Below are 12004 nucleotides of genomic sequence, written 5' to 3' on the forward strand. Positions count from 1 at the left end.
TTTTGCCAATTATTTGATTTCAAAACGGCATTGGCATGACTAAAAGCTGATAAAAGAAATTTGATTTATCAAAGTGGTAATGATATAATCCAATCAAACAGTCTGGCATCGCCCATTTTGACTAATAAACCTATATCTGCTCAATGCAATGTCCAAACTTAGCTAAACTTGATACGCATACACAAGAACTCATTCTTAGGACACACACCAATTTGTGTCCAAATCTGCCCATATGGGGCGCTGCAACACCTCAACAGTTTGATCAAGGCAAATGAAACTGAATGCATTTCTTCTTCAGTGCCAGTGCTAAACAAGCCATGAAAGATCAATCATACAAAACAACAAAAATGGCTGCCAGCTGCTAATAACATGCATTTCAGATGACTGATTGCAATAAAATTTTGCATATATATAAAACATGGCACACATGAAAAACTGAATATTCTAACAAAACATGCAACATTTCATAAATTTCTGATACTGGACCAGTTCATTTATACAACTACAATGCAGAGAAAATATTGTTTTATTTAATCAATGAACAAAGAAATCTGTGAAATGCTTTTAGATCATCAAATTAGGAGTCAGTCTCTTTTAAGCTAATTAATAGCATAATATTTCTATATAAAGACACTTATTTACTGTTGTGGTATGAATAGTAAAACAAACACTTATGTGCTAAACTGTAAGCATATTAGTGATCATACAGGCAAACGCATTCTTGTATAATCAGACAGTTTACTTACTTTGTCTTACATGTCTTCATTAATATGACCATTTGTTCAGTGTTGTTGCATTGCAGCATCACTTTATTATAATCAGTACAAATATATAAAGCAAATTAATCTTATTCACGAAAACTGAACAGTTTGTAGTGGTTCCCTACATTTTTTAATAGAAAGTAATGAACAAAACTTGAGTCCATTAAACAACCACCATCCAACACGGCCTTCCAGGACTACAATTCATCGCCATAACTATCAAAATACTCATGTGTTTATCATTAGTAATGATTTATTAGATCTAGTATTCATGACTGTAACCCGTCATGAGTGTTTGTTAAAGGCGCTGCAGAGTTTGATTCTCCTGATCATGACCGATGTTGACTGATAATTCAGCGCTTCAAGAGCACCTGAGGGAGTTCACATAGGCTTCACGGGCGTCAAAGTCATCAGCTGGACGATTATAGGCCTTCCAGACCGGTTCACCGACAAACAGACGCATGGCTTTAGTGTAGTTCTGAAGAGAAAAGCAAAACACTGTTTCAGTTAAAGGAATAGTTGACCCAAGAATGAAAGTCCTCACCCTCAGGTCATTCAATTTGTAGATGAGTTTGTTTCTTCAACAGATTTGGAGAAATGTAGCATTGCATCAGTGTCTCAGCAATGGATGCTCTGCAGTGAATGGGTGCCGTCAGAATGAGAGGTAATATTTGACTCAAAGTGATTTACAGGGGCATTTTTTTCTAATGTCATTATGTCAGATTCAAAAATCTATATTTATAAGCTTTTCCAAAATTTCCTATAAAATAAAAAATAGAATAAGAACAGGTAGAATAAGAAGAATTTATTATTATTATTATTATTAAAAGTGGCATGTATGTAAATTTACAGACATTTAGAGAGGCTCAGAGGTGGCATGGATGTTTTAAATTCATAACAATGTTGTGAGATTAATGTTTTAAATATAACATTTTGAATACAGAACTACTGTTTGATCGAAATGATTTAAATAACTGAAATGACACTTTAAAATTAAAACTGCCAGCAGATGGCATTAAATCATTCATTTTATCACTGAATCATTCATTCAATTGATTCTTTTGAATGGCTGATTCATTCAGGAACAAAGCAAGTGTCTTTATGAATGGGTAATTGAATCGTTGACTCACTAGATTCATTTAAAAACGCAGGTTCATTCATAAACGAAACACCGCTTGGAGATGCGCCGTGGCTCAGCTGTGACTGTTTGAAACTATTTTCGTTGAACAAATAGAGAAAAATCAGGCAATATTGTTAAAGTCATACAATGTATGTCACTTAATATTAATTACTGTTTATTGAACAGTTGTATTCATTTAATATCACATTTGCAAACTCCCTTAATAACCTTTAAAAGCTGTCTGCACTCACTCCAGTTCATCGCGATCTCACAAAGCTCCATTATAATCAATGAAGCTCGCTACACTGCACAACCAGTCTCTTATTTACACCGTCTACACTTTGTTATAACGAGAGGATTTGTGAGCTCGCATAACTCGGCAATTAACAAAACTCCAGTATTTTGAGCAGTGAGTGGATTCTGAATAACATTGCATTCAAGGAATCAACATATGTCTGCGATACATTACTCAACGCTGCAAAAACAGGTAAGTAGGCACAGGGGCGCAGGAAGATGTTTTAGGTTGGGGCAGAGCCATAGAGAGAGAGAGAGTTGGGACAACTCCGTTGACTCCAATGGACTGTTTTTTACAGCAATGGCGGATCATGGAGCCGCTCAATAGTTCCCGGAAGTTAGCGCTCATACTATCAGCGCCATAGAGATGCAGCAGAAGAGACCGCTGTGATGAACTTTTAAAAGGTAAGACATTTATAGAACAAAATGGCATATTATCAGCACAGCTAATCAAATTACCTTGTGCATTAAAACAGATTATTATTAGATTATTCCTCACTTAATTAGTAGATTTACGGGATGTTATTCATTCTCTTCAGGCAGTTTCATTCGTTGTTGTGTAATTAAGGCTTTTAAACGTGATTTCTGCTGCTGGGAAGATATTTAATAGATTTAGATTTATTGCAAAGGATGCTGATGGACCCGAGTGAGAATAAAAAAAGGCGAGCAGTTTTCATTTCAGAATCATGCTAGGCTAAATTTCAAAAAATGTATTATATAGGCCTACCACTACTATTTTATAGAAGTAATCACAATAAACCTGTACTGTATTACTGTATTTTATACTTAAATGGCTTAGCTACTGCACTGTAAAACCGGATAAGTTATTATAACTCAAAAAAATAGTTGAAACTGATTACATCGAAATTTTGAAGTTATATTAACATCATTTTTTTAAGTAAATGTTACCAAGTCATTTTAACTGATACTAACTTAAATCTTACAAGTTACTATAACAGTATTGATCAAGTTAATTTTACAAGGAGTTTTTGGGTTCACAGAACCAATTAAAATTAATTAAAGATGACTTCATTTTTTTTGTTACATTACAATTAAGTTTACCTTCGTAAAAACATTATAGTTTTAATAAATAACTATACACCAACTACACTCATTCTGAAATAAAATAAAAAACAAAAACGGGTTGACAGACAATTTAAATGCAAGTTACTCTTTTATTAAGCAACCACAAATCATTAACAAATCATTAACATTAAATTGTCTCTCTATGGCTCTGGGTTGGGGGTGCTGTACGCGTGCTTATTTTCTAAGTGAAAATAGCAGTATTCTTTAGTGATATGTTATTTACACAGTGCAAATAGCTTTAGATTCTATTTATTCTCTGTTAAAATAGCATGATTCTGCTAATTACTTATTGCAAATATTGAATAAAAGGATATGATTAATTGTGGCGAAAAATATTATTAGAGAAAAACATTACTTATTGCAAATAGTGGCACTTATCTGCACCTCTGCATTGTAATACATTATAAAATAGTATGCAATAACTTATTGAGTGTCATTTTTAAATTTTATTTCAAATTCTTAGGACAAAAGCCCTCCCTACACCTACCCTAACCCTACCCGATACTTTATGTTCAACTTTTTGATTATTTCCTTCATTTTTATTAAAAAATAAATGCTTTTCTGATGTGATTTGAAATTTAAAAAGGGAGAAAAAAAGTTCGCCAAAAGGCAGATTCGAACCCCGGTCGATCGCGTCAGAAGAAGTGAGGCACACGCTTCACCATCTGCGCCACTGAATCCAGTGAATAATGACCGTCTTTTGCTAATTTGACTATTCTAATCACACGTTTGTGGGTGGAGTTAGTGTAAATAGCCTCTGCCAACAACATGGCTATTTGCACTTAAATAGACACTCCGATTTTTATTTTTTTTATTTTATTATGTTTTTTAATATATATTCCCAACAGTTGCCCACAGAAAAAAGCAGGGGGTGCTGCACTTCCCGCGCCTCTGAGTAGACATCTTTGAAGCAGATTCAATATGCTGATCGGGTCAGTCGCACAGGTGCTCCTAAACATTTTTTGATAGTCGCACGCAGTACTTTTCAGTCGCAAATGTGACTAAAATGAGCGCATTGTAGAGCCCTGGCTATGTGTCATGATATTATTTTGTCATTATATATTTTCTCTTTTTTTAATTTACGTTTCGCACCACGCTAAACTGATGCTCCCTATCCACTCTGACAGGGGGAGGGGCAAAACTGCGACCCAATCGCAAGACCATTTCAACGGCTATTCGGCTGTTTAAGGAAGTGACGTCTTCGGTCCTCCGACGTTTCCGGTTAATGTTCGAGCGCGTTCAAAACAATGGCGGCAGGAGCTTGATACACAGTAGGACTGCGATAATTTATTTAATCCTGCTGTTTAAATTGTCAAAATTAAAATTGAGATCCTTGTTGCTCAGTTGGGTGCTCTCTCTGGGCTGGAACTAACATTCATTTATAAATAATCGGAAATTAAAGGGTTAGATTTCCGAGAAACGCGCCTGGATTGCAGCAGTGAAGCGAGAAGCAGAATGGCAACTAACAACTCAGGATATACAGCGAACATTTCCATCCAGGTAAGGAAATATTGTCCCCCAATTTGATTATTTGTATTTCTTTACGTTAACTCTTCATGTATGATGCAGCATTGTGTTTCCATCATCGTTTACATATGCGCCCAGCGTTTTGATTCTTTTTTTTTAGTGAAAAAGGCCAAGCTTTTATTTCCGTTTTATTGCAAGCATTATGAGGGCTTCTGCTATCTTGTCAGCAGATAAAGCAGTGCCTAACGCATTATAGAAATGTATACTGTAAACTTGAATGTTGTATAGTGTAACAGTTAACTGCAGTAGTTTACAAAAGGTAACGGTAAAAAAAAAGTCATCACTTATTAAGCTTGTCTAATGTTAATTCCAACATGTACTGATGTATTAAACAATAATATAATTATTTTTAAATATTGTGCATTAAATTAAATAATTGTTTTTCTACTTTTGTCTTTATGAAAGCCATCATCTGTAATGTCACTGAGTGCTACAGGGAGACAGGACAGTGCCAAACCACATGTGATCATATGAACACCCAGATGTGTTCGAGAACTTGAGGATGAAATGCAATGTAGTACTTAAAGCTGCTCAAGGCCAGATACTGACTGCTTCTTTTGATATTGATCACATATTAATACATTTGATGGAAACAGTTGAAAGTGAGAGGATGTCTTTTGTTTATATGCAGTATTGGTCAAAAGTCACACTATACATTACTATTAGTATTAGATTTATTACTATTAGATACATTACTATTTTTAATGCTTTTAAAAGACGTCTCTTATGCTTATCAAGCCTCCATTTTATTTGATCAAAAATGCAGACAAAAACAGTAATATTGTGAAATATTATTACATTTTAAAATTATTGTTTTATTTTTAATATTCTTTATATTTATTTCTGTGATGCAAAGCTGAATTTTCATCAGCCTTTACTCGTCTTGTCACATGATCCTTCAGAGATCATTCTTATGTCAGATTTGATATTTGGTTATTGTCAGTGTTGGAAAAAATTGTGCTGTTTAATATTTTTCTGGAACCTGTGATGCTTTATACAGGATTGATTGATTGAATCCTGGCAGGGATTTTCAAAATATAGAAGTCTTTCCTAACAGTATGTCCTTGCTATCACTTTTTAATCAATTTAAAATCCTTGCTGAATACATGTATTAATATTCTTTCAAAAAATAAATGAATAAAAAATACTGACCCCAAACTTTTGAACAGTAGTAGCATGTTGTTACAAAATATTTATATTTAAAATAAATGCTGTTCTTTTATTCTTCAAAGAATCCTAAAATTATCACGGGTTATAAAAAATATTAAGCAGCACAATTGTTTCCAACACCGATAATAAGCATATTACAATGATTTCTGAAGGATCATGTGACACTGATAACTGGAGTAATTATGCTGTAAATTCAGATTTGATCACAGAAATAAATTATATTTTAAAGCACATTAAAATACAAAACCATTATTTTAAATTGTAATATTTCAAAATGACACTCTTTGTCTGTATTTTTGATCAATTAAATGCAGGCTTGATGAGCATTGGAGACTTCTTTCAAAAAGTCTGTTTTGTTTTTCTCGTCTGGTCGACGCTACAGAGCTCTGAGCACCAGAACGGCCAGCACAGAAACAGTTTCTTCCCTCAGGCAATCCATCTCATGAACACCTGACAATAACTGTGGAACACACACTATTTATACACTTATACACTTATTTATCTAACACACATACTTAGTCTACATTTCAATTGCACATAATATACCTGTACATATAACTGTCTATTGTTATATACCTGCACATGCAATTGTCAATTTGTATATTGTAATTCCTTATTTACTTGTTCTATTGTTTAATTCTTTTTATTATGTGTTTTTTGTTCTGTCGCTGTCATTCTGTTGCGCTGTGGAAGCTTCTGTCACGAAAAAAAAAATAAAAGTTCCTCGTATGTGTAAACATACCTGGCAATAAAGCTCATTCTGATTCGGAAAAACATTAAAAATAGTAATAGTGCCCACACTTTTGACCAGTACTACTGTATGTGTATGTGTTTACAGTAAATGTGCATAAAAACATTTATACCCACATATATACTGTATTTAGTGTGTGTGCATTTGTTAATCTGCATGTAGGCTATACTTTTATCTTTTAAAAAAACTAATAAAGGTGTGTGCAAAACACGGTAGCCAGCACTGAATTGCATTCATCTTATTTGTGACAACATGGTGGCTGATAGAGCATTCAAATTCTTTCTCGCACTGTTCCACAGCAACAAACTTAACCAAACTAAGCACACACTTTAAAACGAAGAAAATCAGTAATAATGGCATGTAGTGATTAGTTTATTAGCATTCATATAGCGTTGTAATATACAGTGGGGCAAAAAAGTACTTAGTCAGCCACCAATTGTGTAAGTTCTCCCACTTAAAAAGATGAGAGAGGCCTGTAATTTTCATCATAGGTATACCTCAACTATGACAGACAAAATGAGAAAAAAATCCAGAAAATCACATTGTAGGATTTTTAAAGAATTTATTTGCAAATTATGGTGGAAAATAAGTATTTGGTCAATAACAAAATTTCATCTCAATACTTTGTTATATACCCTTTGTTGGCAATGACAGAGGTCAAACGTTTTCTGTAAGTCTTCACAAGGTTTTCACACACTGTTGCTGGTATTTTGGCCCATTCCTCCATGCAGATCTCCTCTAGAGCAGTGATGTTTTGGGGCTGTCGCTGCGCAACACGGACTCCAAAGATTTTCGATGGGGTTGAGATCTGGAGACTGGCTAGGCCACTCCAGGACCTTGAAATGCTTCTTACGAAGCCACCCTTCGCTGTTCGGGCGGTGTGTTTGGGATCATTGTCATGCTGAAAGACCCAGCCACGTTTCATCTTCAATGCCCTTGCTGATGGAAGGAGGTTTTCACTCAAAATCTCACGATACATGGCCCCATTCATTCTTTCGTTTACACGGATCAGTCGTCCTGGTCCCTTTGCAGAAAAACAGCCCCAAAGCATGATGTTTCCACCCCCATGCTTCACAGTAGGTATGGTGTTCTTTGGATGCAACTCAGCATTCTTTCTCCTCCAAACACGACAAGTTGAGTTTTTACCAAAAAGTTCTGTTTTGGTTTCATCTGACCATATGACATTCTCCCAATCCTCTTCTGGATCATCCCGATGCTCTCTAGCAAACTTCAGACGGGCCGGACATGTACTGGCTTAAGCAGGGGGACACGTCTGGCACTGCAGGATTTGAGTCCCTGGCGGCGCAGTGTGTTACTGATGGTAGCCTTTGTTACTTTGGTCCCAGCTCTCTGCAGGTCATTCACTAGGTCCCCCGTGTGGTTCTGGGAGTTTTGCTCACAGTTCTTGTGATCATTTTGACCCCACGGGGTGAGATCTTGTGGGGAACCCCAGATCGAGGGAGATTATCAGTGGTCTTGTATGTCTTCCATTTTCTAATAATTGCTCCCACAGTTGATTTCTTCACACCAAGCTGCTTACCTATTGCAGATTCAGTCTTCCCAGCCTGGTGCAGGTCTACAATTTTGTTTCTGGTGTCCTTTGACAGCTCTTTGGTCTTGGCCATGGTGGAGTTTGGAGTTGGACTGTTTGAGGTTGTGGACAGGTGTCTTTTATACTGATAACGAGTTCAAACAGATGCTATTAATACAGGTAAAGAGTGGAGGACAGAGGAGCCTCTTAAAGAAGAAGCTACAGGTCTGTGAGAGCCAGAAATCTTGCTTGTTTGTAGGTGACCAAATACTTATTTTACCGAGGAATTTACCAATTAATTCTTTAAAAATCCTACAATGTGATTTTCTGGATTTTTTTTCTCATTTTGTCTCTCATAGTTGAGGTATACCTATGATGAAAATTACAGGCCTCTCTCATCTTTTTAAGTGGGAGAACTTGCACAATTGGTGGCTGACTAAATACTTTTTTGCCCCACTGTAGATGCATGTTCTGTAAAACTGCAGTGAAACTATATGTATTGTGAAAAGTGCTATACAAATAAATATGGAAAATAATATTTGCATAGATATACAGACTGACCCAGTAATGCAAGTGAAATGTCAACTAATCAGCTCCCCGGACATCTTGGCGACAAACCATGATAAGTACGTAAGTGACACTGTTTGTCTAGCTTCAGTTTAACCAAACATAAGACTGATGTCATCCAATGATCCCAAACTTTCCTGCGGTACATACTTTGAGCTGTCCGGAAGACTACTTTTAATGCTCCTTGTAGGTTTGCGCCTCAGACATATTTAGGGTATTCCAATCACCGTTTATTTATTTATTTATTAAATAACTTAAATATTACGTTTTCACTAGATTTAAATAGTACGCGCTTGTTTTGACAGATCTGAGATTTAAAAATGGCGCTACCGGAAATGCTTCAGGGCCAGACATGCGCAGTAGAGTTCCAACGCCTTTGTTATTGTTTACGTCCTTGAAATGGTCTATATATATCATTAACTGTTCCTTTTATCTGCATCTCTTCCAGCAAAATAATATATTTACAAAACATGAAAAATGTTTTAAAGGTCTAGTCATTATCTTAATCACTTGGTGCCCCCCTATTGGCTGGTGCCCCAGGGCACACACAGTGAACACACACCCGGAGCAGAGGGCTTGGAAATGATTGGATAGAAATGCTTTAGTGAATTCAGAGACGTACGGTTTCATCAACGGTGAATCTGTGGTAAATCCCGGCCGGCAGTGTGATAAGGTCCCCTTTAGATATGGCTATTCGGATCCAGCGGTCATCTTTGTCCCTCACATCAAAGTAAGACGATCCGTCCAGTATATAGCGGATCTCATCGTCAAGATGAAGATGTTCTTCATAGAACAATTTCACCTGGAAAGCATGAATTTGAGATTTGCAGATGGATTTCATTACAAAAATAAGCGTAATATATACTGAAAAATTGACAATGATTTTTATTTCATACAAATTAAATCATGTTAATATGCATAACCTACTTTGTTGTCATAATCAGGAAGTTTATCTGGGTGAATCGTGATGATATCCATATAGGAATAACCCTTTTCTTCACGGATCTTCTGCAGTTCAGGGTCATTTTCATAAATATCAGCATTTAACTAAAAAAAAGAAGAAAAAAAGTATAATACTATTCATTTTTGTTAATATTTTGAATTAGGCTTTATTTTTGTTCTATTTTCACTTTCTAGTAAGTTTTAATAATTTTGTTGTGTTTTTGTGATTATTTATTTTTTTAAATATCTACGTAGTATTTATTTTTTATTAGAAAAAAAATGATTTACTTTTATTTTACTTTTTACTTCAACTTTAAATGAAAGCGGTGCCTTGACAACTAGCTAAAATAAAATAATTTGACCTTTTCTGTATATTTTAATTTATTTTATTTCGAGTGATTAAGGAATAACTGTTACCAGGGCAGTACAAAAATACTTGTAAGGGGTTACTGCAGTAAAACTAAATTGTTCTTCATAATTGTCTGAATGCCATCCGATATTTTTTACACTAATAACTATGTTTACCACAACCATAAAAAGTAATGTTTTTGTAAAGGTGGATCATGACAGTTATTGTTGAGGTTTGGTCAGATATGTTCTTGCACTGCAACATTCATAGAAAGTGAATAAATGACAAGGAAAAATCCAATAGAAGGATCTGTTTTATCAGATGATTATATGTTTGCATATTTGAATCTGTTTACATTCATCCATAATAGGGGATGGGGGCGTGACGTCACTGCTCTAGCGCCGCGGTGGCTGATGGGAAAAATCGCCATTTTGTGAGGCCACTTGTTGCGCGACGCGCCGAGGAAGTTGTAATATGAATGTTTTAAATAGGATACAGAAATTGAATAAACTGTAAATCAACATATTAAAGTTATTCCACAAAACATTATTTAGTCAAGAGCAGTGAGGGATTTCCTCTGTCTTTTGTTGTTTGATTAACATTAATGACAGACGGCACAGCTTTATTAGGCTGCTGTCACAAGACCTGTTTCACGGATCCAATACTTATACATATATGCGTTCGCAACTTAAGACAAACCCGACAATGCTTACGACCATTTTGACGTTATTTTGTGTGTATTTGGCCACTTAAGCGCAACAAGCTGTGTTTGTTTGTTCGCAGCGCGCGCTTTGGATGTGACTGCAGCGCACAGAAAAGCGCCTCTGGAGCGCACGAGTACCGAAAGACTTAAAAAGACGTGCAAATAATACATTTCTGTGACGATGCAACAATGACCGATTAGGCAATTGACAATTCTGTCAGCTGTACCGAAACGCGAGCTAAAGTCTTGTATCGCAGCGTGCAGCAGATGTGAAGAGAAGGTCAAAGAGAGACGACGAGGTTCAGCTGAATCACTCACGCTGTTTTCAAATGACTGGTTGTGTGAATTTATTTACTCATCTAACCTACACGCTATATTGAATAAATGTTTTGCAGGAATTTCCCTCATTTTAAAGTCGAAAGCTGCGGGAATATATGCGCAATCCCAGACCGAAATTCAGGACCTGATTAAACATAATTCTACTGTACATAGAATTGTGAAACATGACTTTTCCAAAACTTTCTGGGTTTATTTATTTTTCCAAAACTTTCCAGGCCTGGAAATTGCGGTTTTAAAATTCCATGACTTTTCCAGGTTTTTCATGACCGTATATGAACCCTGAATGTGACGATCGGGTGCCGTTATATCTAAATCAGGCAAAAATATAGGTGCGGGTGGTTGGCCATCTTTTCCAGGTACCGTTTTCTTGCGTCCGGTAGAAGTTTGTCTCTGTATAGTACATTTCGTTCTTTTAATCGACTTTTCAACATTGTTTTTCGTTTTAAGTCTCGCCCGATGTGGCCTCACAATATGGCGGCGCCCTCTTGTTTACGTCCCAGAATGCACTGCGCAGTGACGTCGGTTGCCAAGCTCTATACACATGAAGCGCCGAGTTTCTCGGTTCAGAACAGTCTATGCTCATAACGCTGGTGTCACGTGATGCGTGTGTGATTTCTGACCGAACCTTCCAGTAATAAACTCCGATCTGCTCGAGCTGTTTGAGAGTCACGGGCTGGTTCGGCTTCAGTCTGTGAGGCAGCTTCTGGTCCTCGCTGGACTCATCCATGTACCAAGCCTCCATCCCACTCATCATCAATATACAGTTTATGCCACACGCGGAGCATAACGGAAGCTCCGGTTTTCAAAATAAAAGTCTCATACAACAACAATACATTTGTGTATATTTCTTTATCTTTTCATTTC

At 36.2% G+C, this 12004-nt stretch overlaps 1 protein-coding gene across 2 annotated transcripts; it reads right to left on the bottom strand.

The window, feature by feature from the left end:
- Positions 1-508: 508 nt before the first annotated feature.
- Positions 509-11933, bottom strand: adi1 (acireductone dioxygenase 1). 2 transcript variants are annotated; one of them, XM_058748445.1, is made up of 4 exons: positions 11766-11933; positions 9735-9854; positions 9430-9609; positions 509-1239 (listed from the first exon to the last, which is right to left on the bottom strand). In XM_058748445.1, exons 1-4 carry the CDS (start codon positions 11892-11894, stop codon positions 1123-1125), a joined length of 546 nt encoding a protein of 181 aa, XP_058604428.1. In that variant the 5' UTR covers positions 11895-11933; the 3' UTR covers positions 509-1122. The 2 variants fall into 2 exon arrangements, with proteins under 2 accessions (XP_058604428.1, XP_058604430.1); XM_058748447.1 differs by lacking the exon at positions 11766-11933 and adding an exon at positions 10454-11472.
- Between the last annotated feature and the right edge of the window lie 71 nt (positions 11934-12004).

Source organism: Onychostoma macrolepis, chromosome 17 (assembly GCF_012432095.1).
Source record: "Onychostoma macrolepis isolate SWU-2019 chromosome 17, ASM1243209v1, whole genome shotgun sequence".
Lineage (NCBI taxonomy): Eukaryota > Metazoa > Chordata > Actinopteri > Cypriniformes > Cyprinidae > Onychostoma > Onychostoma macrolepis.

Coding starts and splice junctions, on each gene's coding strand:
- adi1 (XM_058748445.1), bottom strand. CDS start 11,894: ATGATGAGTGGGATGGAGGCTTGGTACATGGATGAGTCCAGCGAGGAC. Junction 9,855..11,765: donor TCGGAGTTTATTACTGGAAG/GTTCGGTCAGAA, acceptor TCTTTTTTTTAG/TTAAATGCTGATATTTATGA. Junction 9,610..9,734: donor TTCCTGATTATGACAACAAA/GTAGGTTATGCA, acceptor CATGCTTTCCAG/GTGAAATTGTTCTATGAAGA.